At 49.5% G+C, this 27891-nt stretch overlaps 1 protein-coding gene across 4 annotated transcripts in view; it reads right to left on the minus strand.

Annotated features, from left to right (window-relative positions):
* Positions 1–1135: 1135 nt before the first annotated feature.
* The window catches only part of ccdc77 (coiled-coil domain containing 77), a 182593-nt gene continuing 155837 nt past the window's right edge, over positions 1136–27891 (minus strand). For all 4 annotated transcript variants that reach the window (XM_072484198.1, XM_072484199.1, XM_072484197.1 and 1 more), the window contains 2 exons: positions 26258–26410; positions 1136–1528 (listed from right to left, as the gene is read on the minus strand). In XM_072484198.1, the coding sequence (XP_072340299.1) occupies positions 1382–1528; positions 26258–26410 (300 nt within the window). In that variant the 3' untranslated portion in view covers positions 1136–1381. The remainder of the gene's footprint in view (positions 1529–26257; positions 26411–27891) is intronic.

Raw genomic sequence — 27891 nt, forward strand, 5'->3', positions numbered from 1 at the left:
TCCAACCCCAGACCCCGACAGGACCCCCCACTCCAACCCCAGACCCCGACAGGACCCCCACTCCAATCCCAGACCCCGACAGGACCCCCCACTCCAACCCCAGACCCCGACAGGACCCCCCACTCCAACCCCAGACCCCGACAGGACCCCCCACTCCAACCCCAGACCCCGACAGGACCCCGCACTCCAACCCCAGACCCCGACAGGACCCCCCCACTCCAACCCCAGACCCCGACAGGACCTCCCACTCTAACCCCAGACCCCGACAGGACCCCCCACTCCAACCTCTGACCCCGACAGGACCCCCCACTCCAACCCCAGACCCCGACAGGACCCCCCACTCCAACCCCAGACTGGACCCCCAACCCCAGACCCCGACAGGACCCCCCCATTCCAACCCCAGACCCCGACAGGACCCCCCACTCCAACCCCAGACCCCGACAGGACCCCCAACCCCAGACCCCGACAGGACCCCCCACTCCAACTCCAGACCCCGACAGGACCCCCCACTCCAACCCCAGACCCCGACAGGACCCCCCACTCCAACCCCAGACCCCGACAGGACCCCCAACCCCAGACCCCGACAGGACCCCCCCACTCCAACCCCAGACCCCGACAGGACCCCCCACTCCAACCCCAGACCCCGACAGGACCCCCACTCCAACCCCAGACCCCGACAGGGCCCCCACTCCAACCCCAGACCCCGACAGGACCCCCCACTCCAACCCCAGACCCCGACAGGACCCCCCCACTCCAACCCCAGACCCCGACAGGACCCCCCCACTCCAACCCCAGACCCCGACAGGACCCCCACTCCAATCCCAGACCCCGACAGGACCCCCACTCCAACCCCAGACCAAGCTGGCATTTCTGACCCAGTTGGCTCAGAAATTCTTGCAAAGATTTTCCACGTGACATCATCAAACAAACCAAAGAAATTTTAAATTTTACAGAAACTGAAACAGTCGTCACACAAAACACCAATTTTAACTGCACACTGCACAGTTCAGGGACAACTAAAATACTGGGGTGTCCCATAGAATTGCTCCCTTCACCCTCAACTTTCTTACTTAAAAAGAAGGGACTAAAATAACTAATTTTGAGGAAAATGAAATTGAAGAGGTTTGTCTGAACATTTGATCAATTGTGAGTCATTCATGTTTAATGTCAGAAGAAATGTAAGGAGCAAAGACACTGTACGAGGGTTTAGGTGTTCCTCTCTGCAAAGTTGGTCCAAGCCCATCAAAACTTTTGAGTTTAAATAAACTATGTTGGATGGATGGACTACTACTAGATTCAGATCACTTTGTCACTTTCTGGTGCAATAGTGTGACAGACACTGCCATACGAGATAGTGAAATAATGTGGTGGCTACTCCATGTTAACCAAACCGCAATTGGTTTTCTAAGCCGTAAATCTTTGCCTTTAGATTCTTGAGCTCGCCTTGGATCTTCCTTGACTGACTGTTTGTTTGACGCACCTCATGAAGGATAGCGAGATCTTGGTCAGGCCCGATTCCAAGCGTTACCTGCAGAGAGAAAGAACTGAAATATTTAATTATTTAGCGGACTTCCCTAAGGCAAGAGAATGTTAGCTAAAGTTGTAACCCATTGAGTTGAAAATTATCCCGATTCGGAAATTGGCGGAGGGACAGCAGACAATGGTAGAAATAATGGGCAGCTAATTGGCAAAGTGTCACGCTTGATGTTCCGCATGGATCGATGTCAAAATTCAACTATTGGCCAAATTTAAGAAGAACGACAATCGGATAGAAAGCCACAATTCCAAATTTACCGACAACATAAAATTAGTTGTGACTGTAGGTGGCGTAGATGGAAGTAAAAAATTACAGAGATATTGATAGATTGAGTGGGCAAAATTGCAGCAAATGGATTTCAATAAAGGAAAATATGAGGCCACCCACAGTGAAGTATTGAGTATTGGTTGCCCAACAAGTACAGAAAATAATCAAAAAGGCCAATAGAATGAGGGCATTTAAATCTAGGACTGGAGTAAAAGATGTAAAAGTCATGCTTCAGCCACATCACACTTCCTGACACCTTGCTATCTGGGAGGACTCCATCCCAATTTCCCAGTTCTTTGTCGCGTTTCTGATGATCTTCAATTCCTGCCAACCATGACGGTCAGGGTGACCTCACTTTGTCTGTCCCATTTCTCGCACTGCTGCTTTCAGCACCTAGCCAGTTCTGTATCCACCTTGCCAGCTCACCCCGATCCCGTGTGACTTCATCTTTTGTACTAGTCTACCATGAGGGACCTTGTCAAAGGCCTTACTGAAGTCCATATAGACAACATCCACTGCCCTACCTGCATCAATCATCTTAGTGACCTCCTCGAAAACCTCTATCAAGTTAGTGAGACACGACCTCCCCTTCACAAAACCATGCTGCCTCTCACTAATACGTCCATTTGCTTCCAAATGGGAGTAGATCCTGTCTCAAAGAATTCTTTCCAATAATTTCCCTACCACTGACGTAAGGCTCACTGGCCTGTAGTTCCCTGGATTATCCTTGCTACCCTTCTTAAACAGAGCAACAACATTGGCTATTCTCCAGTCCTCCGGGACATCCCCTGAAGACAGTGAGGATCCAAAGATTTCTGTCAAGGCCTCAGCAATTTCCTCTCTAGCCTCCTTCAGTATTCTGGGGTAGATCCCATCAGGCCCTGGGGACTTATCTACCGTAATATTTTTCAAGACGCCCAACACCTCGTCTTTTTGGATCTCAATGTGACCCAGGCTATCTACACACCCTTCTCCAGACACAACATCTCCCAATTCCTTCTCTTTGGTGAATACTGATGCAAAGTATTAATTTAGTACCTCGCCCATTTATCATAGATTATCATATAATTTACAGTGCAGAAGGAGGCCATTCGGCCCATCGAGTCTGCACCGGCTCTTGGAAAGAGCACCCTACCCAAGGTCAACACCTCCACCCTATCACCATAACCCAGTAACCCCACCCAACACTAAGGGCAATTTATCACGGCCAATCCACCTAACCTGCCCATCTTTGGACTGTGGGAGGAAACCGGAGCACCCGCAGGAAACCCACGCACACACGGGGAGGATGTGCAGACTCCGCACAGACAGTGACCCAAGCCGGAATCGAACCTGGGACCCTGGAGCTGTGAAGCAATTGTGCTATCCACAATGCTTCCTCTAGCTCCACATGTAGATTCCCTTGCCTATCCTTCAGTGGGCCAACCCTTTCCCTGGCTACCCTCTTGCTTTTTATGTACGTGTAAAAAGCCTTGGGATTTTCCTTAACCCTATTTGCCAATGACTTTTCGTGACCCCTTCTAACCCTCCTGACTCCTTGCTTAAGTTCCTTCCTACTTTCCTTATATTCCACATAGACTTCGTCTGTTCCCAGCCTTTTAGCCCTGACAAATGCCTCCTTTTTCTTTTTGACGAGGCCTACAATATCTCTCATTATCCAAGGTTCACGAAGATATGGATCCAGGGTTGGGTCTTGATCCTTTGTTATTCTGTGGTTTACCTTAAATAGCTCTCACTTTTCTCTGTTTTTCTTGGTAGGCCCTGAAGGTGTTGATCATAATCCGAACATGTCGTTGCTGGTCCCCTCTGTATAAATGTATGGAAAGTTGGTTCTGTACTGGGCCTGAGACTGGGATTAAGCTGCGTTGTTTGGTACATATGTAGCTCCCCTTTAGAACAGGGGTTTTGCATTCTTTCTTTGTTTTTTTTTTGTAAGGGTGGATATAAAGAATCCATGATTGGTTTCTGCATGGGTGCAAATGGGTTTGGTACGCGTGGAGAGGAGGTTGTGTTGCGTCGATGGTGCCTTTGGTACTGGAGTTGAGGAAGTTACATATTGGTGCATACCCAAATATGATGTGAAAAATTTATCCTGAACTCTTGTGGTAAATGTGTGGATTGGTGTGCACCATTTTACCATGTTTTCATGGCCTCATCCAGATTCTCCCTTGGTCACTTGTGGGGCTTATAGAGGCATCTAGTTCGGAGTAATGATTGTATCGAGCCAATTAATGTAAGTCTCCTGTTTTGTGGATGTTGAGTCGTATTTCCCTGGCTTACTGCAATTATTTTGTAATTCTGTTGCGTTGTTTGGAAATGTGAAAACTTAATAAATATACTTTTATTTAAAAAAATCACCTTTCCTGGATCCTTTCACTAACTACACAGCTTACTGGATCCCTTATAGAGTGGCCGTACATCCCATCCAGCCCCATGTACCCTGCCTCTATAGCCTTCCCCATGTACACCACCTATAAACCCTTCCCCATGTACCCCACCTGTACACCGTTCCCCGTGTACCCCACCTATATACCCTTCCCCATGTACCCCACCAATGCACCCTTCCCCATGTACCCCACCTCTACACGTTTCCAGTGTACCCCACCCTTACACCCTTCCCCATGTACCCCACCTACATACGCTTCCCCGTGTACCCCACCTATACACCATTCCCCATGTACCCCACCTATACACCATTCCCCATGTACCCCACCTATACACCGTTCCCCATGTACCCCACCTATACATCCTTCCCCGTGTACCCCACCTATACACCCTTCCCCATGTACCCCACCTATACACCCTTCCCCATGTACCTCACCTATACACCCTTCCCCGTGTACCCCACCTATACACCATTCCCCATGTACCCCACCTATAAATCCTTCCCCGTGTACCCCACCTATAAATCCTTCCCCGTGTACCCCACCTATACACCCTTCCCCATGGACCCCACCTACATACGCTTCCCCGTGTACCCCACCTATACACCGGTCCCCATGTACCCCACCTATACACCCTTCCCCATGTACCCCACCTCTACACGTTTCCAGTGTACCCCACCCTTACACCCTTCCCCATGTACCCCACCTATACACCATTCCCCATGTACCCCACCTATACACCATTCCCCATGTACCCCACCTATACACAGTTCCCCATGTACCCCACCTATACACCCTTCCCCGTGTACCCCACCTATACACCCTTCCCCATGTACCCCACCTATACATCCTTCCCCGTGTACCCCACCTATACATCCTTCCCCATGTACCCCACCTATACACCATTCCCCATGTATCCCACCTATACATCCTTCCCCATGTACTCCACCTATACACCATTCCCCATGTACCCCACCTATACACCATTCCCCATGTACCCCACCTATACACCGTTCCCCATGTACCCCACCTATACATCCTTCCCCGTGTACCCCACCTATACACCCTTCCCCATGTACCCCACCTATACACCCTTCCCCATGTACCCCACCTATACATCCTTCCCCGTGTACCCCACCTATACACCCTTCCCCATGTACCCCACCTATACACCATTCCCCATGTACCCCACCTATACATCCTTCCCCGTGTACCCCACCTATACACCCTTCCCCGTGTACCCCACCTATACACCCTTCCCCATGTACCCCACCGATACATCCTTCCCCATGTACCCCACACATATCCCCTTCCCCATATACCCCACCGATACATCCTTCCCCATGTACCCCACCTATACATCCTTCCCCATGTACCCCACCTATACATCCTTCCCCATGTACCCCACCTATACACCCTTCCCCATGTACCCCACCTACATACGCTTCCCCGTGTACCCCACCTATACATCCTTCCCCATGTACCCCACCTATACATCCTTCTCCATGTACCCCACCTATACACCCTTCCCCATGTACCCCACCTATACACCCTTCCCCATGTACCCCACCTATACACCCTTCTCCATGTACCCCACCTGTACACCCTTCCCCATGTACCCCACCGAGGGGCTGGTTTGGCACAGGGCTAAATAGCTGGCTTTTAAAGCAGACCAAGGCAGGCCAGCAGCACGGTTCAATTCCCATACCAGCCTCCCCGAACAGGCGCCGGTGTGGCGAGTAGAGACTTTTCACAGTAACTTCATTTGAAGCCTACTTGTGACAAGAAGCGATTTTCATTTCATTTCATTTTTTCATTTCCCCATGTACTCCACGTATACACCCTTCCCCATGTACCCCACCTGCACACCCTTCCCCATGTACCCCACCTGCACACCCTTCCCCATGTACCCCACCTATACACCGATCCCCATGTACTCCACCTATACACCCCTCCCCATGTACCCCACATATACACCCGTCTCTATGTACCCCACGTATACACCCCTCCCCATGTACCCCACCTATACACTGTTCCCCATGTACCCCATCTATAGAGCCCACCCCATGTACTCCACCTGCACACCCTTCCCCATGTACTCCACCTATACACCCTTCCCCATGTACCCCATCTGTACACCCCTCCCCATGTACCCCACCCATACACATGTCCCATGTACCCGACCTATACACCCCTCTCCATGTACCCCACCTGTACAACCCTCCCCATGTACCCCACCTGTACACCCCTCCCCATGTACCCCACCTGTACAACCCTCCCCATGTACTCCACCTGTACACCCCTCCCCATGTACCCCACCTATACACACTTCCCCATGTAAGAACATAAGAACTAGGAGCAGGAGTAGGCCATCTGGCCCCTCGAGCCTGCTCCGCCATTCAATGAGATCATGGCTGATCTTTTTTGGACTCAGCTCCACTTTCCGGCCCGAACACCATAACCCTTAATTCTTCAAAAAACTATCCATCTTTAACTTAAAAACATTGAATGAAGGAGCCTCAACTCCTTCACTGGGCAAGGAATCCCATAGATTCACAACCCTTTGGGTGAAGAAGTTCCTCCTAAGCTCAGTCCTAAATCTACTTCCCCTTATTTTGAGGCTATGCCCCTGTGGTAGTCGGTATTAGGGGTAATATTATGGTTGATGCTGTAAGACCATTGGTGGCGGAGGTACCCGAGACAGCAAGATCATTGGTGAAGCCCAGTAAGGCGGAGTATAAGAGCCAGTGTCTCCCCAGCAGCTGCATTCTGTACCTGTGCTGCTGGGGGAATCATCTAGTCCAATAAAGCCTTCAATTGTCATCCAATCTCGCTTCTGGAGCTATTGGTCGCGCATTAATTTATTGGACTAAATTTTAAAGAATGGAGCTCCGAATCAAGTGTCTGCAACTCAGCCCCCACGCGGCAACCTTCAAACACTGGCTAGCGTGCTTCAAAGGGTACCTCGGGACGGCCACGGCTGCACCTACGGAGGACCAGAAACTGCAGGTTCTCCACTCGAGGGTGAGCCCAGAGATCGACACCCTCAGAGGATGCGAAGGATTTTGAGGCCGCAATGACCCTGCTGAAAGGACACTATATTCGCCCAGTAAACCAGGAGGCACGGGCCCTTGCTAGCTCCCTGGATGTGGCCTCCCGAAACGCCCGCGCGGACGTCTCCGACCGCACGGCAGCCCCTTGGGCAGCGTGGAACCCCCCCGCGGCCGACTCCAAAGCATCCCCCATCTCCCCACAAGCTTGTGCTGCGTAACTACCAGGCAACCCCGGGGGGCCCCGCTGCTACTTTTGCAGGCAAGCCAAGCACACCCGGCAGCGCTGCCCGGCCCGCTCCTCCACCTACAAAGGGTGCGGCAAAAAGAGCCATTTTGTGGCGGTATGCCAGGCCCGGGTGGTCGCCGTGGTCTCCAGGGGCAAACCGGGACCGCCACCCCAACTCTCCATTTTCCGGGTGAGGAAGAGAGAGAGAGAGAGAGCCGGAGTGCGGCGAATGCAGCTTGGGATTTAGGTAGGTGTTTAAACTTGCCCCCAGGTCCCAGCGACCTTCATTTCCGTAAGCGGGAGAGAGAGAGGGAGCCGGAGTGCGAGTGCAGCTTGGGATTCAGGTAGGTGTTTAAACTTGCCCCCAGGTTCCAGCGGCCTTCAATTCCGGGAGCGGGAGAGAGAGAGGGAGCCGGAGTGCTGCTTGGGAATCAGGTAGGTGCTGAAGTGTTTGGTTTTTACCACTACTTAAGTTGGGCGGTTGCTAAACCCGAGGCACTACACTTGTAGTGTCCCCCACCCTTCCACCTCCTCTAACCTAAGGGGGTGAGTGAATATCAGGTAAGCTCTCTCTTTTCTTGTTCTTTTATCCGCAAGTATAGCTTCAGATTTTCGGCAGGAGCAGTGGCCAGGGGTCGGTCGGGAATGTAAGTAGCTTGGAGAAATTTAACTCTTCGTGGGTTGGTCAGTATTGTGATTGCTAAGAAAAATCCTTATTCTTTTCATTTATTCATTATTTGATATTATATTTGTAATCAGTTAAGGTAAAGTGTAAAAATGGCAGGAGATCCCAGACCCGCGTTATGCTCCTCGTGCTCAATGTGGGAGTTCAGGGACGCGGCCGATGCCCCTGACTCCTTCATGTCAGAGCTGCAGAGCTGGGCTGAGAGGTGGCAAATGGAGTTTAATGTAGAGAAGTGTGAGGTGATTCACTTTGGAAGGAATAACAGGAATGCGGAATATTTGGCTAATGGTAAAGTTCTTGGAAGTGTGGATGAGCAGAGGGATCTAGGTGTCCATGTACATAGATCCCTGAAAGTTGCCACCCAGGTTGATAGGGTTGTGAAGAAGGCCTATGGAGTGTTGGCCTTTATTGGTAGAGGGATTGAGTTCCGGAGTCAGGAGGTCATGTTGCAGCTGTACAAAACTCTGGTACGGCCGCATTTGGAGTATTGCGTACAGTTCTGGTCACCGCATTATAGGAAGGACGTGGAAGCTTTGGAGCGGGTGCAGAGGAGATTTACCAGGATGTTGCCTTGTATTGAGGGAAAATCTTATGAGGAAAGGCTGATGGACTTGAGGTTGTTTTCGTTAGAGAGAAGAAGGTTAAGAGGAGACTTAATAGAGGCATACAAAATGATCAGGGGGTTAGATAGGGTGGACAGTGAGAGCCTTCTCCCGCGGATGGAAATGGCTAGCACGAGGGGACATAGCTTTAAACTGAGGGGTAATAGATATAGGACAGAGGTCAGAGGTAGGTTCTTTACGCAAAGAGTGGCGAGGCCGTTGAATGCCCTACCTGCAACAGGAGTGAACTCGCCAACATTGAGGGCATTTAAAAGTTTATTGGATAAGCATATGGATGATAATGGCATAGTGTAGGTTAGATGGCTTTTGTTTCGGTGCAACATAGTAGGCCGAAGGGCCTGTACTGCGCTGTATCGTTCTATGTTCTATGTGCGGGAAGTGTGTCCAGCTGCAGCTCCTGTTAGACCGCATGACGGCTCTGGAGCTGCGGATGGACTCACTTTGGAGCATCCGCGATGCTGAGGAGGTTGTGGATACCACGTTCAGTGAGTTGGTCACACCGCAGATTTGGATTGGTGAGGGAGACAGGGAAGAGGTGACCAAAAGGCAGAGAAAGAGCAGGAAGGCAGTGCAGGTGTCCCCTGCGGTCATCTCCCTCCAAAACAGGTATACTGTTTTGGATACTGTTGGGGGAGATGACTCACCAGGGGAAGGCAGTAGTAGCCAGGCTCATGGCACCGTGGCTGGCTCTGCTGCACAGAAGGGCAGGAAAAAGACTGGCAGGGCTATAGTCATTGGGGATTCAATCATAAGGGGAGTAGACAGGCGTTTCTGTGGTCGAAAACGAGACTCCCGAATGGTATGTTGTCTCCCGGGTGCACGGGTCAGGGATGTCTCAGATCGGCTGCAGGACATACTGAAGGGGGAGGGTGAACAGCCAGTTGTGGTGGTGCATAAAGGCATCAACGATATAGGTAAAAAACGGGATGAGGTACTACAATCAGAATTTAGGGAGTTAGGAGATAAGTTAAAAAGTAGGACCTCAAAAGGTAGTAATCTCAGGATTGCTACCAGTGCCACGTGACAGTCAGAGTAGAAATTCAAGAATAGCCAGAATGAATACGTGGCTTGAGAGATGGTGCAGAAGGAAGGGGTTCAGATTTTTGGGACACTGGAACCGGTTCTGAGGGCGGTGGGACCATTACAAATCTGATGGTCTACACCTGGGCAGGACTGGAACCAATGTCCTAAGGGGTGCTTTTGCTAACACTGTTGGGGAGGTTTTAAACTAATGTGGCAGGGGAATGGGAACCAGATTAGGAAGTTAGAGGTCAGTAAAGAGGCAGCAACTAAAGCCAGTAAGGTACTAGATAATAAACTCAATGTGGCTAAGGGGAAGAGTAGACAGGGAAGAGATGATGAACGCAAAGGGACAGGTGGTCTGAGGTGCATTTGTTTTAATGCAAGAAATGTAGCAGGTAAGGCAGATGAATTTAGGGCTTGGATTAGTACCTGGGAATATGATGTTATTGGTATTACGTGGACTTGGTTGAGGGAAGGGCAAGCTTGGCAAATAAATATTCCAGGGTATAGATGCTTCAGGAGGGATAGAGAGGGAGGTAAAAGGGGTGGAGGAATTGCATTATTGGTCAGAGATGATACCACAGCTGTGATTAAGGAGGGCACGATGGAGGATTCGAGCACTGAGGCAATATTGGTAGAGCTAAGAAATAGGAAGGGTGCAGTAACATTGTTGGGTCTTTACTACAGGCCTCCCAAAAGCGAACGTGAAGTAGAGGTACAAATATGTAGACAGATTATAGAAAAATGTAGGAGCAATAGGGTGGTCGTGATGGGAGATTTTAACTTCCCCAACATTGAATGGGACTCATGTAGTGTTGGAGGCGCAAATGGAGCAGAATTTGTAAGGAGCATCCAGGAGAGTCTTTTTAGGGCAGTATGTAAATAGTCCGACTCGGGAAGGGGCCATGTTGGACCTGATATTGGGGAATAATCCCGGCCAGGTGGTTGAAGTTTCAGTCGGTGATTACTTTGGGAATAGGGATCACAATTCCGTAAGTTTTAGAATACTCATGGGCAAGGACGAGAGTGGTCCTAAAGAAAGAGTGCTAAATTGGGGAAAGGCCAAGTATAACAAAATTCGGCAGGAGCTAGGAAATGTGGATTGGGAGCAGCTCTTAAAGGGTAAATCCACATTTGAAATGTGGGAGTCTTTTAAGGAAAGGCTGATTGGAGTGCAGGACAGACATGTCCCTGTGAAAATGAGGAATAGAAATGGCAAGATTAGGGAATCATGGATGACGGGTGGAATTGTGAGACTAGCTAAAATGAAAAAGGAAGCATACATAAGATCTAGGCGACTTAAATCTGATGAAGCTTTGGAGGAATATCGGGAAAATAGGACAAATCTCAAACGCGCAATAAAGAGGGCTAAAAGGGGTCATGAAATATCTTTGGCTAACAGGGTTAAGGAAAATCCCAAAGCCTTTTATTCGTATATAAAGAGTAACTTCGTATATAAGAGGGTAACTAGAGAAAGGATTGGCCCACTCAAAGACAAAAGAGGGAATTTATGCGTGGAGTCAGAGGAAATGGGTGAGATTCTTAATGAGTACTTTGCATTGGTATTCACCAAGGAGAGGGACATGGCGGATGTTGAAGTTAGGGATGGATGTTTAAATACTCTAGGTCAAGTCGGCATAAGGAAGGGGGAAGTTTTGGGTATTCTAAAAGGCATTAAGGTGGACAAGTCCCCAGGTCCGGATGGGATCTATCCCAGGTTACTGAGGGAAGCGAGGGACGAAATAGCTGGGGCCTTAACAGATATTTTTGCAGCATCCTTGAGCACGGGTGAGGTGCTGGAGGACTGGAGAATTGCTATTGTTGTCCCTTTGTTGAAGAAGGGGAGCAGGGATAGGCAGCATGGTTTTGTGCAGGTAAGGCCATGTCTTACAAACCTAATAGAATTCTTTGAGGAAGTGACGTTAATTGATGAGGGAAGGGCTGTAGATGTCATATACATGGACTTCAGTAAGGCGTTGATAAAGTTTCCCATGGCAGGTTGATGGAAAAAGTGAAGTCATATGGGATTCAGGGTGTAGTAGCTAGATGGATAAAGAACTGGCTGGGCAACAGGAGACAGAGTCGTGGTGGAAGGGAGTGTCTCAAAATGGAGAAAGGTGACTAGTGGTATTCCACAGGGATCTGTGCTCGGACCACTGTTGTTTGTGATATACATAAATGATCTGGATGAAGGTATAGGCGGTCTGATTAGCAAGGTTGCAGATGATACTAAGATTGGTGGAGTTGCAGATAGCGAGGAGGACTGTCAGAGAATACAGCAAACTATAAATAGATTGGAGAGTTGGGCAGAGAAATGGCAGATGGAGTTTAATTAGGGAGTTAGGCTGGAAGTTAAAAGCCAGGACAGACAGAGTTGTCATCTCTGGTTTGTTGCCGGTGCCACGTGATAGCGAGGGAGGAATAGGGAGAGAGTGCAGTTGAACACGTGGCTGCAGGAATGGTGTAGGAGGGAGGGCTTCAGGTATTTGGATAATTGGAGCGCATTCTGGGGAAGGTGGGACCTGTACAAGCAGGACGGGTTGCATCTGAACCAGAGGGGCACTAATATCCTGGGAGGGAGGTTTTCTAGTACTCTTCGGGAGGGTTTAAACTAATTTGGCAGGGGAATGGGAACCGGATTTGTAGTCCAGCAACAAAGGTAGCCGATATTCAGGACGCCAAAGCGTGTAATGAGGCAGTGGGGAAGGGAACACTGACAAAGGAGAGTACTTGCAGGCACGGAGATGGGTTGAAGTGTGTATACAACGCAAGAAGCATCAGGAATAAGGTGGGTGAACTTAAGGCATGGATCGGTACTTGGGACTACGATGTGGTGGCCATCACGGAAACTTGGATAGAAGAGGGGCAGAAATGGTTGTTGGAGGTCCCTGGTTATAGATGTTTCAATAAGATTAGGGAGGGTGGTAAAAGAGGTGGGGAGGTGGCATTATTAATTAGAGATAGTATAACAGCTGCAGAAAGGCAGTTCAAGGAGTATCACCCTATTGAGGTCGTATGGGTTGAAGTCAGAAATAGGAAAGGAGCAGTCACCTTGTTAGGAGTTTTCTATAGGCCTCCCAATAGTAGCAGAGATGTGGAGGAACAGATTGGGAAACAGATTTTGAAAAGGTGCAGAAGTCACAGGGTAGTAGTCATGGGTGACTTTAACTTCCCAAATATTGAGTGGAAACTCTTTAGATCAAATAGTTTGGATGGGGTGGTGTTTGTGCAGTGTGTCCAGGAAGCTTTTCTAACACAGTATGTAGATTGTCCGACCAGAGGAGGGGCAATATTGGATTTAGTACTTGGTAATGAACCAGGGCAAGTGATAGATTTGTTAGTGGGGGAGCATTTTGGAGATAGTGACCACAATTCTGTGACTTTCACTTTAGTAATGGAGAGGGATAGGTACGTGCAACAGGGCAAGGTTTACAATTGGGGGAAGGGTAAATACGATGTTGTCAGACAAGAATTGAAGTGCATAAGTTGGGAACATAGGCTGGCAGGGAAGGACACAAGTGAAATGTGGAACTTGTTCAAGGAACAGGAGCTACGTGTCCTTGATATGTATGTCCCTGTCAGGCAGGGAAGAGATGGTCGAGTGAGGGAACCATGGTTGACAAGAGAGGTTGAATGTCTTGTTAAGAGGAAAAAGGAGCCTTATGTAAGGCTGAGGAAACAAGGTTCAGACAGGACATTGGAGGGATACAAGATAGCCAGGAGGGAACTGAAGAAAGGGATTAGGAGAGCTAAGAGAGGGCATGAGCAATCTTTAGCGGGTAGGATCAAGGAAAACCCCAAGGCCTTTTACACATATGTGAGAAATATGAGAATGACTAGAGCGAGGGTAGGTCCGATCAAGGACAGTAGCGGGAGATTGTGTATTGAGTCTGAAGAGATAGGAGAGGTCTTGAACGAGTACTTTTCTTCTGTATTTACAAATGAGAGGGGCAATATTGTTGGAGAGGACAGTGTGAAGCAGATTGGTAAGCTCGAGGAAATACTTGTTAGGAAGGAAGATGTGTTGGGCATTTTGAAAAACTTGAGGATAGACAAGTCCCCCGGGCCTGACGGGATATATCCAAGGATTCTATGGGAAGCAAGAGATGAAATTGCAGAGCCGTTGGCAATGATCTTTTTGTCCTCACTGTCAACAGGGGTGGTACCAGGGGATTGGAGAGTGGCGAATGTCGTGCCCCTGTTCAAAAAAGGGACTAGGGATAACCCTGGGAATTACAGGCCAGTTAGTCTTACTTCGGTGGTAGGCAAAGTAATGGAAAGGGTACTGAAGGATAGGATTTCTGAGCATCTGGAAAGACACTGCTTGATTAGGGATAGTCAGCACGGATTTGTGAGGGGTAGGTCTTGCCTTGCAAGTCTTATTGAATTCTTTGAGGAGGTGACCAAGCATGTGGATGAAGGTAAAGCAGTGGATGTAGTGTACATGGATTTTAGTAAGGCATTTGATAAGGTTCCCCATGGTAGGCTTATGCAGAAAGTAAGGAGGCATGGGATAGTGGGAAATCTGGCCAGTTGGATAACGAACTGGCTAACCGATAGAAGTCAGAGAGTGGTGATGGATGGCAAATATTCAGCCTGGATCCCAGTTCCCAGTGGCGTACCGCAGGGATCAGTTCTGGGTCCTCTGCTGTTTGTGATTTTCTTTTTTTTTAATAAATATTTTATTGAAAATTTTTGGTCAACCAACACAGTACATTGTGCATCCTTTACACAATATTATAACAGCACAAATAACAATGACCTATTTTTTTTATAAACAAAAAACAAAAAATGAATAAATATTAAATAACAAGAATGAAAACTAGCCCTAATTGGCAACTGCCTTGTCACAAGTTACACCCCCCCCGCCCACCCCCCCCCCCACCCCTCCCCCCCCCCAAATCCTGGGCCGCTGCTGCTGCCTTCTTTTTCCCCTTCCATCTATCTATCCGCAAGGTATTCGACGAACGGTTGCCACCGCCTGGTGAACCCTTGAGCCGACCCCCTTAGGACGAACTTAATCCGCTCTAGCTTTATAAACCCCGCCATGTCATTTATCCAGGTCTCCACCCCCGGGGGCTTGGCTTCCTTCCACATTAGCAATATCCTGCGCCGGGCTACTAGGGACGCAAAGGCCAAAACATCGGCCTCTCTCGCCTCCTGCACTCCCGGCTCTTGTGCAACCCCAAATATAGCCAACCCCCAGCTTGGTTCGACCCGGACCTCCACTACTTTTGAAAGCACCTTTGTCACCCCCATCCAAAACCCCCGTAGTGCCGGGCATGACCAAAACATATGGGTATGATTCGCTGGGCTTCTCGAGCACCTCGCACACCTATCCTCCACCCCAAAAAATTTACTGAGCCGTGCTCCAGTCATATGCGCCCTGTGTAATACCTTAAACTGAATCAGGCTTAGCCTGGCACACGAGGACGACGAGTTTACCCTATTTAGGGCATCCGCCCACAGCCCCTCCTCGATCTCCTCCCCCAGCTCTTCTTCCCATTTCCCTTTTAGTTCATCTACCATAGTCTCCCCTTCGTCCCTCATTTCCCTATATATATCTGACACCTTACCATCCCCCACCCATGTCTTTGAGATCACTCTGTCCTGCACCTCGTGTCGGGAGCTGCGGAAAATCTCTCACCTGTTGCCTCGCAAAAGCCCTCAGTTGCATATACCGGAATGCATTCCCTTGGGGCAACCCATATTTCTCGGTCAGCGCTCCCAGACTCGCGAACTTCCCATCCACAAATAGATCTTTCAGTTGCGTTATTCCTGCTCTTTGCCACATTCCATATCCCCCATCCATTCCCCCCGGGGCAAACCTATGGTTGTTTCTTATCGGGGACCCCCCCAAAGCTCCAGTCTTTCCCCTATGCCGTCTCCACTGTCCCCAAATCTTCAGTGTAGCTACCACCACCGGGCTTGTGGTGTAATTCCTCGGTGAGAACGGCAATGGGGCTGTCACCATAGCCTGCAGGCTAGTCCCCCTACAGGACGCCCTCTCTAATCTCTTCCACGCCGCTCCCTCCTCCTCTCCCATCCACTTACTCACCATTGAAATATTAGCGGCCCAATAGTACTCACTTAGGCTCGGTAGTGCCAGCCCCCCCCTATCCCTGCTACGCTGTAAGAATCCCTTCCTCACTCTCGGGGTCTTCCCGGCCCAAACAAAACCCATGATGCTCTTTTCAATCCTTTTAAAAAAAGCCTTCGTGATCACCACCGGGAGGCACTGAAACACAAAGAGGAATCTCGGGAGGACCACCATCTTAACCGCCTGCACCCTCCCTGCCATTGACAGGGCTACCATATCCCATCTCTTGAAATCTTCCTCCATCTGTTCCACCAACCGCGTTAAATTTAACCTGTGCAGCGTGCCCCAATTCTTAGCTGTCTGGATCCCCAGGTAATGAAAGTCTCTTGTTACCTTCCTCAACGGTAGGTCCTCTATTTCTCTACTCTGCTCCCCAGGATGCACCACAAACAGCTCACTCTTCCCCATGTTCAATTTATACCCTGAAAACTCCCCAAACTCCCCAAGTATCCGCATTATTTCTGGCATCCCCTCCGCCGGATCCGCCACATATAGTAGCAAATCGTCCGCATACAAAGATACCCGGTGTTCTTCTCCTCCCCTAAGTACTCCCCTCCACTTCTTGGAACCCCTCAGCGCTATCGCCAGGGGCTCAATCGCCAGTGCAAACAGTAATGGGGACAGAGGGCATCCCTGCCTTGTCCCTCTATGGAGCCGAAAATATGCAGATCCCCGTCCATTCGTGACCACGCTCGCCACTGGGGCCCTATACAACAGCTGCACCCATCTAACATACCCCTCTCCAAAACCAAATCTCCTCAACACCTCCCACAAATAATCCCACTCCACTCTATCAAATGCTTTCTCGGCATCCATCGCCACTACTATCTCCGTTTCTCCCTCTGGTGGGGCCATCATCATTACCCCTAACAACCTCCGTATATTCGTGTTCAGCTGTCTCCCCTTCACAAATCCAGTTTGGTCCTCGTGGACCACCCCCGGGACACATTCCTCTATTCTCATTGCCATTACCTTGGCCAGGACCTTGGCATCTACATTTAGGAGGGAAATAGGTCTATAGGACCCGCATTGTAGCGGGTCCTTTTCCTTCTTTAAGAGAAGTGATATCGTTGCTTCAGACATAGTCGGGGGCAGTTGTCCCCTTTCCTTTGCCTCATTAAAGGTCCTCGTCAGTACCGGGGCGAGCAAGTCCACATATTTTCTATAGAATTCGACTGGGAATCCATCCGGTCCCGGGGCCTTTCCCGCCTGCATGCTCCTAATTCCTTTCACCACTTCTTCTACCTCGATCTGTGCTCCCAGTCCCACCCTTTCCTGCTCTTCCACCTTGGGAAATTCCAGCCGATCCAAGAAGCCCATCATTCTCTCCCTCCCATCCGGGGGTTGAGCTTCATATAATTTTTTATAAAATGTCTTGAACACTCCATTCACTCTCTCCGCTCCCCACTCCATCTCTCCTTCCTCATCCCTCACTCCCCCTATTTCCCTCGCTGCTCCCCTTTTCCTCAATTGGTGTGCCAGCAACCTGCTCGCCTTCTCCCCATATTCGTACTGTACACCCTGTGCCTTCCTCCATTGTGCCTCTGCAGTGCCTGTAGTCAGCAAGTCAAATTCTACATGTAGCCTTTGCCTTTCCCTGTACAGTCCCTCCTCCGGTGCTTCCACATATTGTCTGTCCACCCTCAAAAGTTCTTGCAGCAACCGCTCCCGTTCCTTACTCTCCTGCTTCCCTTTATGTGCCCTTATTGATATCAGCTCCCCTCTAACCACCGCCTTCAACGCCTCCCAGACCACTCCCACCTGGACCTCCCCATTGTCATTGAGTTCCAAGTACTTTTCAATACATCCCCTCACCCTTAGACACACCCCCTCATCCGCCATTAGTCCCATGTCCATTCTCCAGGGTGGGCACCCTCCTGTTTCCTCCCCTATCTCCAAGTCCACCCAGTGTGGGGCGTGATCCGAAATGGCTATAGCCGTATACTCCGTTCCCCTCACCTTCGGGATCAACGCCCTACCCAGCACGAAAAAGTCTATGCGCGAATAGACTTTATGGACATATGAGAAAAACGAGAACTCCTTACTCCTAGGTCTACTGAATCTCCACGGGTCCACACCTCCCATCTGCTCCATAAAATCTTTAAGCACCTTGGCTGCTGCCGGCCTCCTTCCAGTCCTGGACTTCGACCTATCCAGCCCTGGTTCCAACACCGTGTTAAAGTCTCCCCCCATTATCAGCTTTCCTGTCTCCAGGTCCGGGATGCGTCCTAGCATCCGCCTCATAAAATTGGCATCATCCCAGTTCGGGGCATACACGTTTACCAAAACCACCGTCTCTCCCTGTAGTTTGCCACTCACCATCACGTATCTGCCCCCGTTATCCGCCACTATAGTCTTTGCCTCGAACATTACCCGCTTCCCCACTAATATAGCCACCCCCCTGTTTTTCGCATCTAGCCCCGAATGGAACACCTGCCCCACCCATCCTTTGCGCAGCCTAACCTGGTCTATCAGTTTCAGGTGCGTTTCCTGTAACATAACCACATCTGCTTTAAGTTTCTTAAGGTGTGCGAGTACCCGTGCCCTCTTTATCGGCCCGTTGAGCCCTCTCACGTTCCACGTGATCAGCCGAGTTGGGGGGCTTCCCATGCCGATTAGCCATCATCCTTTTCCAGCTTCTCACCCAGTTCCCACGCAGCTGTATCTCCCCCAGGCGGCGCCCCCCCGCCCATCCTCTCCCGTACCCGCTCCCCCCTTTCCCCAGCAACCCAGTAATTCCCCCCTCCCACCCCCCCCGCTAGACCCCCCGCTAGCGTCTGTTTGTGATTTTCATTAATGACTTGGATGAGGGAGTTGAAGGGTGGGTCAGTAAATTTGCAGACGATACGAAGATTGGTGGAGTTGTGGATAGTAAGGAGGGCTGTTGTCGGCTGCAAAGAGACATAGATAGGATGCAGAGCTGGGCTGAGAAGTGGCAGATGGAGTTTAACCCTGAAAAGTGTGAGGTTGTCCATTTTGGAAGGACAAATATGAATGCGGAATACAGGGTTAACGGTAGAGTTCTTGGCAATGTGGAGGAGCAGAGAGATCTTGGGGTCTATGTTCAATCATCATTGAAAGTTGCCACTCAAGTGGATAGAGCTGTGAAGAAGGCCTATGGTGTGCTCGCGTTCATTAACAGAGGGATTGAATTTAAGAGCCGTGAGGTGATGATGCAGCTGTACAAAACTTTGGTAAGGCCACATTTGGAGTACTGTGTACAGTTCTGGTCGCCTCATTTTAGGAAGGATGTGGAAGCTTTGGAAAAGGTGCAAAGAAGATTTACCAGGATGTTGCCTGGAATGGAGAGTAGGTCTTACGAGGAAAGGTTGAGGGTGCGAGGCCTTTTCTCATTAGAACGGAGAAGGATGAGGGGCGACTTGATAGAGGTTTATAAGATGATCAGGGGAATAGATAGAGTAGACAGTCAGAGACTTTTTCCCCGGGTGAAACAAACCATTACAAGGGGACATAAATTTAAGGTGAAAGGTGGAAGATATAGGAGGGATATCAGAGGTAGGTTCTTTACCAAGAGAGTAGTGGGGGCATGGAATGCACTGCCTGTGGAAGTAGTTGAGTCGGAAACATTAGGGACCTTCAAGCAGCTATTGGATAGATACATGGATTACGGTAAAATGATATAGTGTAGATTTATTTGTTCTTAAGAGCAGCACGGTAGCATTGTGGATAGCACAATTGTTTCACAGCTCCAGGGTCCCAGGTTCGATTCCGGCTTGGGTCACTGTCTGTGCGGAGTCTGCACGTCCTCCCCGTGTCTGCGTGGGTTTCCTCCGGGTGCTCCGGTTTCCTCCCACAGTCCAAAGATGTGCAGGTTAGGTGAATTGGCCATGATAAATTGCCCTTAGTGTCCAAAATTGCCCTTGGTGTTGGTTGGAGGTGTTGAGTTTGGGTAGGGTGCTCTTTCCAAGAGCCGGTGCAGACTCAAAGGGCCGAATGGCCTCCTTCTGCACTGTAAATTCAATGATAATCTATGATTAATCTAGGACAAAGGTTCGGCACAACATCGTGCTGTATTTTCTATGTTCTATGTTCTATGTAATCCAGACAAATGCGAGGTGATGCATTTTGGAAGATCTAATTCAAGAGCGGACTATACGGTCAATGGAAGAGTCCTGGGGAAAATTGATGTACAGAGAGATCTGGGAGTTCAGGTCCATTGTACCCTGAAGGTGGCAACGCAGGTCGATAGAGTGGTCAAGAAGGCATACAGCATGCTTGCCTTCATCGGACGGGGTATTGAGTACAAGAGTCGGCAGATCATGTACAGTTGTATAGGACTTTGGTTAGGCCACATTTGGAATACTGCGTGCAGTTCTGGTCACCACATTACCAGAAGGATGTGGATGCTTTAGAGAGGGTGCAGAGGCGGTTCACCAGGATGTTGCCTGGTATGGAGGGTGCTAGCTATGAAGAAAGATTGAGTAGATTAGGATTGTTTTTGTTGTAAAGACGGATGTTGAGGGGGGGACCTGATTGAGGTCTACAAAATTATGAGAGGTATGGACAGGGCGGATAGCAACAAATTTTTTCCAAGAGTGGGGGTGTCAATTACAAGGTGGGTCACGATTTCAAGGTGAGAGGGGGAAAGTTTAAGGGAGATGTGCGTGGAAAGTTTTTTTACGCAGAGGGTGGTGGGTGCCTGGAACGTTTTGCCTGCAGAGGTGGTAGAGGCGGGCACAATAGCATCATTTAAGATGCATCTACACAGATATATGAACAGGCGGGGAACAGAGGGAAGTAGATCCTTTGAAAATAGGTGACAGGTTTAGATAAAGGATCTAGATCGGCGCAGGCTGGGAGGGCCAAAGGGCCTGTTCCTGTGCTGTAATTTTCTTTGTTCTTGTTCTCCCCATGAGCCACGTTTGGCCAGCGGACGCCGCCATCTTCCTTTTCCAGAGCCACGTGCGGGCCCCGGGCGCTGCCATCTTGTTCCCCAGGGACCACGTGCGATGGATGGGCGCCGCCATCTTGCACCCCCCCAGCCATGTGCGACCAGTGGGCGCCGCCATCTTGGCTGGAGTCTTAGGACCCCGATTCGGATGACCACACACCGCCCGAGGAAAACCTCGAACTTTTGCCACGACTTGCCTCGGTGACCCTGGACCAGTCTCGGCCCCGAAGGCTCTCGACCGCGACAACGACCGTGCTCATCAATGGGCACAAAACACCCTACCTGATCGGCTCCGGGAGCACAGAGAGCTTCATACACCCCAACACGGTAAGGCGCTGTTCTCTTCCCATCCACCCAGTTAACCAAAAACCTCTCTGGCCTCCGGGTCTCACTCTGTAGAGATCAAAGGGTTCTGCGTAGCGAACCTCATGGTCCAGGGAAGGGAATTGAAAAATTTCCGCCTCTACGTCCTCTCTCACCTCTGCGCTGCCACGCTCCTAGGGTTAGACTTCCAATGTAACCTCCAGAGTTGAACTTTTAAATTTGGCGGCCATATACCCCCCCCCTCACTGTCTGCAGCCTCGTGACCCTCAAGGTCGATCCGCCTTCCCTTTTTGCGAACCTCACCCCGGATTGCAAACCCGTCGCCACCAGGGGCAGACGGTACAGTGCCCAGGACCGGACCTTCATTTGGTCGGAAGTCCAGTGGTTACTGAAGGAAGATATTATTGAGGCTAGCAACAGTCCCTGGAGAGCTCAAGTAATGGTTGTAAAGACCGGGGAGAAGCATAGGATGGTCATCGATTATAGCCAGACCATCAACAGGTATACGCAGCTTGACGCGTACCCCCTCCCCCGCATATTTGATTTGGTCAATCAGATTGCACAATACAAGGTCTTTTCCACGGTGGATCTAAAATCCGCCTCCCACCAGCTCCCCATCCGCCCTAGCGACCGCAAATACACTGCATTCGATGCAGATGGGCAGCTCTACCACTTCCTAAGGGTTCCCTTTGGTGTCACAAATGGAGTCTCGGTCTTCCAACGGGAGATGGACCGAATGGTTGACCGGTACGGTTTGCGGGCCACGTTTCCGTACCTCAATAACATCACCATCTGCAGACATGACCAGGAGGACCACGACACAAACCTCCGAAAATTCCTCCATACCGCAAAAATCCTTAATCTAACATACAACAAGGACAAATGCATGTTCAGCACCGACCGTCTAGCCATCCTCGGCTACGTAGTGCATGATGGAGTTATAGGCCCAGATCCCGAGCGCATGCGCCCCCTCAGGGAGTTTCCCCTCCCCACTGCTCCAAGGCCCTGAAACGCTGCTTGGGATTTTTTTCATATTATGCCCAGTGGGTCCCCAACTATGCGGACAAGGCCCGCCCACTAATTCAATCCACGGTTTTTCCCCTGTCGGCAGAGGCCCGCCAGGCCTTCAGCAGCATCAAAGCGGACATTGCAAAGGCCACGATGCACGCAATCGATGAATCCCTTCCCTTCCAAGTCGAGAGCGACGCGTCTGACGTAGCTCTGGCAGCCACCCTCAACCATGCGGGCAGGCCCGTGGCCTTCTTCTCACGCACCCTCCACGCTTCAGAAATCCACCATTCCTCCTTTGAAACAGAGGCCCAGGCCATAGTAGAAGCTGTGCGGCACTGGAGGCATTACCTGGCCGGCAGGAGATTCACTCTCCTCACTGGTTGCTTTCATGTTCGATAATGCACAGCGGGGCAAGATAAAGAACGATAAGATCTTACGGTGGAGGATCGAGCTCTCCACTTACAACTATGAGATCTTGTTTCGTCCCGGGAAGCTAAACGAGCCTCCTGATGCCCTATCCCGCGGCACATGTGCCAACGCACAAGTGGACCGACTCCGGGCCCTCCTCGAGGACCTCTGCCACCCAGGGGTCACTTGATTCTTCCCTTTCATCAAGGGGGTCCTCCTTTATGAGCGACGAACTGCGTCAATTCCTGCTCAGCAACGGCATTGCCTTGAGCAGGACGACCAGTTACAACCCCTGGGGAAAGGGACAGGTAGAGGGGGAGAACGTAACGGTCTGGAAGACCGTCCTACTGGTCCTCCCTCCCACCGGGGTGCCCACAGCCGCCCCCTTCCCAGGTGGATCGGTCCTCCCACCGGTCCCATCTAGGGGTGACGAAGCTGCCGAAGAAGCTGAAGTCACACTACATGTCACAACTATTTACAGTATTTATTTACATTCAAAAGGAAGCAATTAGTCGATCAGGGGCCCTGGTCGGCCTCTGCGATCGTCGCAGTTTCGGCCGTGATCAAGGCGCCAGCTCGGGCATCCGTGGCTCCGGGAAAGCCACGGATGCCCGAGCCGGCGCCTTGATCACGGCCGAAACTGCGACGATCGCAGAGGCCGACCAGGGCCCCTGATCGACTAATTGCTTCCTTTTGAATGTAAATAAATACTGTAAATAGTTGTGACATGTAATGAGGCAAAACACTTTACTAATGTATACAGGGTACCACCATAGCCTCAACCGCTACCACTGTATAACGCGAAATCACCACTCCCGCCGGACTCTATTTTTAACAGGGGGTGAATGTGGTAGTTGGTTTAAGGGTTGTACAGTACCCAGTTTGATGCTGTAAGACCATTGGTGGGGAAGGTACCTGAGACAGCAAGATCATTGGTGAAGCCTGCCTGCTGGTTCCGCCCATGTGTCTCCCTAGCAGCTGCATTCTGTACCTGTGCTGCTGGGGGAAACATCTAGTCCAATAAAGCCTTCAATTGTCATCCAATCTTGCTTCTGGAGCTATTGATCGAGCATCAGCCCCCTAGTCCTGTTTTCACCCGCCAGTGGAAACAACCTGCCCGCATCTATCCTATCTATTCCCTTCATAATCTTATATGTTTCTGTAAGATCCCCCCACATCCTTCTAAATTCCAACGAGTACAGTCCTTTCTCAGGTAAGGAGACCAAAACTGAACACAATACTCCAGGTGTGGCCTCACTAACACCTTATACAATTGCAGCATAACCTCCCTAGTCTTAAACTCCATCCCTCTAGCAATGAAGGACAAAACTCCATTTGCCTTCTTAATCACCTGTTGCACCTGTAAACCAACTTTTTGCAACTCATGCACTAGCACACCCAGGTCTCTCTGCAGAGCGGCATGTTTAAATATTTTATCATTTAAAGAAAAATCCCTTTTGCTATTATTCCCACCAAAATGGATAACCTCACATTTGTCAACATTGTATTCCAACTGCCAGACCCTAGCCCATTGACTTAACCTATCCAAATCCCTCAGCAAACTTCCGGTAGCCTCTGCACCTTTTGCTTTCCCACTCATCTTAGTGTCGTCTGCAAACCTGGACACATTGCCCTTGAACCCAAACTCCAAATCATCTATGTAAATTGTGAACAATTGTGGGCCCAACACTGATCCCTGAGGGACACCACTAGCTACTGGTTGCCAATCAGAGAAAAACCCATTAATCCCCTCTCTTTGCTTTCTATTAATTAACCAATCCTCTATCCATGCTACTACTTTACCCTTAATGCCATGCATCTTTATCTTATGCAGCAACCTTTTGTGTGGCATCTTCTCAAATGCTTTCTGGAAATCCAGATATACCACATCCATTGGCTCCCTATACACCCTCCCCATGGACCCCACCTATACACCCCTCCCCATGTCCACCGTTCCCCATGTACCCCACCTATACACCCCTCCCATGTACCCCACCTATACACCCCTCCCCATGTACCCCACCTATACACCGGTCCCCATGTACCCCAACTATACACCGATCCCCATGTACCCCACCTATACACCGTTCCCCATGTACCCCACCTATCTACCGCACTGGCAATCTCCTCAAAAAATTCCACTGAATTAGTTAGGCATGACCTGCCCTTTATGAACCCATGCTGCGTCTGATCAATGGGACAATTTCCATCCAGATGCCTAGCTATTTCTTCCTTGATGATAGATTCCAGCATCTTCCCTACTACCGAAGTTAAGCCAACTGGCCTATAATTACCCAACTTTCTGCCTACCTCCTTTTTTAAAGTGGTGTCACGTTTGCTAATTTCCAATCCGCCGGAACCACCCCTGAGTCTAGTGAATTTTGGTAAATTATCACTAGTGCAATTTCCCATGCCATCTCTTTTAGCACTCTGGGATGCATTCCATCAGGGCCAGGAGACTGGTCTACCTTTAGCCCCATTAGCTTGCCCATCACTACTTCCTTTGTGATAACAATCATCTCAAGGTTCTCACCGAGCCTCATTTCCATTTTCACTGGCATGTTATTTGTGTCTTCCACTGTGAAGACCGACCCCAAAAACCTGTTCAGTTCCTCAGCCATTTCCTCATCTCTCATTATTAAATCACCTTTCTCATCCTCTAAAGGACCAATATTTACCTTAGCCACTCTTTTTTGTTTTATATATTTGTAGAAACAAATGTACCCCACCTATACACCGTTCTCCATGTACCCCACCTATACACCCTTCCCCGTGGACCCCACCTATACACCCTTCCCCGTGTACCCCACCTATACACCCTTCCCCGTGTACCCCACCTATACACCCCTCCCCGTGATACCCCACCTATACACCCTTCCCCATGTACCCCACCAATACACCGTTCCCCATGTACCCCACCTATACACCCCTCCCATGTACCACACGTATACACCGATCGCCATGTACCCCACCTATACACCCCTCCCCATGTACCTCACCTATACACCCTCCCCATGGACCCCACCTATACACCCCTCCCCATGTCCACCGTTCCCCATGTACCCCACATATACACCCCTCCCATGTACCCCACCTATACACCCCTCCCCATGTACCCCACCTATACACCGGTCCCCATGTACCCCAACTATACACCGATCCCAATGTACCCCACCTATACACCGTTCCCCATGTACCCCACCTATACACCGGTCCCCATGTACCCCACCTATACACCGTTCCCCATGTACCCCACCTATACACCCCTCCCCATGTACTCCACTTGTACACCGTTCCCCATGTACCCCACCTATACACCCCTCCCCATGTACCCCACCGATACACCGATCCCCATGTACCCCACCTATACACCGTTCCTCACGCACCCCACCTATACACCGTTCCTCATGTACTCCACCTGTACACCAATCCCCATGTACCCCACCTATACACTGAGCTTTTTGCTGCCACCACCTTAGTTTTAATAGGCAAGTGAAAGCTTGTGGATAAAAGCAACTCTGGATTTTGTTTGACATATTTAGCTGACACAGAGGTGAATAATTACGAGTCATGTTCTAAAGGAGTGGAATTGTCAGTGGCCTGAGAGCAAATAATTAGCAGTTTGGGAACTGAGGAAAAAATGAAATACTTTCAGAATGATGGGTAGAATGTCACCAAGGTGAATTTGGAATGTTTGGGCTGACCTTGAATAGCTGCTTCTCCACATCTTTCAGCCGCTGTCGCAGCAACTTGATGTCATTTTTAAAGCCTTCCACTTCCATCCCGCGTCGTTTCTCCAGTGCCTCGTATCGCTGGGTCATTAGTTGAAGCCGCTTCACCGTTTTATCAGAACGCTCCTGGATCAAAGCAAACAAATGGGTTCAGACTGCAATGGAAAATCGGAAGAATATGACATTTGAAACATGAAAGTAACACTGAGAATGCCTGAGACTTTTAATGAAAGGGAAAAGTTCCACAAGGGGTTAACAGCAGCAGCCTGTTTGAAAAGCAGACAACTTCACAGACAGGGAAGAAAACAGATAGGAACAATTCATTCTGATTTACAAGTTAAAAAAGTAATTTGATCAACTTAATTTCTTAAGCTATATGAAAGGGAACAGTATTTCACAATTCTTTAATTAATAAATTATTTTATTGAACAATTAAGAAAACAGACAGAATCTAAAGTTTAAGATAAGGAACAACTGTTGAGTGTGAAAACTTGCTGACACCAGTAATAAGATGAGACAACTGATTTACAAATTAAGAGAACTAGAAGGTGACTAGGTTACACCATTTTGATGTTAAAAGCTTTTAGAAAATGGCCGCGCCAGATAAGGATAGAGTCGAAGGGGGTAACCTGAACATGACATCAGCCTAACCCAAAGATGACCCGGGTTGAGTCTGAAAAATCATGAAGAAAAGACATAAATCGGAAAGGGTACTGCCGAAGACACAGACAAATTTATTACCTGTCGAGCAAAGCGAGCAAGTTCAAAGTAAGTAACGGCGAGCTGGTGGAATGAAGCCGCAAAGGTGCCACACTTCTAACCGATAAGAAACTAACCGTCAATTGTTAGGCGCAAATACCAGAAGGGTGTCATTTGTAAAAATCAGACTGCAAAAAGTGCTATAAAAACCCTGAAAAGTGAGCTTCTTCCTCAGTGATGGGACAAGCAGCATCTGAAGATCGAGCAGACCAGAGAACCGAACAGAAGACCAAAAGTTAAAGGAAACTGATTGTCAAGATAGACTTGAAAGTCTGCAACTGGTCCGACCAAGAAAAGATCTTTTTTACCTTTCTATAAAAGTAGTTTTTACCTTTTTAACTTGAAAATAAAGTTAAGTTCAAATTGATAGGTAGATAGGTAGACAGATTTTGGAAAAGAGTTAAAACAACAGGGTTGTGGTGATGGGAGACTTCAACTTCCCCAATATTGACTGGGACTCACTTAGTGCCAGGGGCTTAGACGGGGCGGAGTTTGTAAGGAGCATCCAGGAGGGCTTCTTAAAACAATATGTAAACAGTCCAACTAGGGAAGGGGCAGTACTGGACCTGGTATTGGGGAATGAGCCCGGCCAGGTGGTAGATGTTTCAGTAGGGGAGCATTTCGGTAACAGTGACCACAATTCAGTAAGTTTTAAAGTACTGGTGGACAAGGATAAGAGTGGTCCGAGGATGAATGTGCTAAATTGGGGGAAGGCTAATTATAACAATATTAGGCGGGAACTGAAGAACATAGATTGGGGGCGGATGTTTGAGGGCAAATCAACATCTGACATGTGGGAGGCTTTCAAGTGTCAGTTGAAAGGAATACAGGACAGGCATGTTCCTGTG

Source organism: Scyliorhinus torazame, chromosome 19, assembly GCF_047496885.1.
Source record: "Scyliorhinus torazame isolate Kashiwa2021f chromosome 19, sScyTor2.1, whole genome shotgun sequence".
Classification (NCBI taxonomy): Eukaryota; Metazoa; Chordata; class Chondrichthyes; order Carcharhiniformes; family Scyliorhinidae; genus Scyliorhinus; species Scyliorhinus torazame.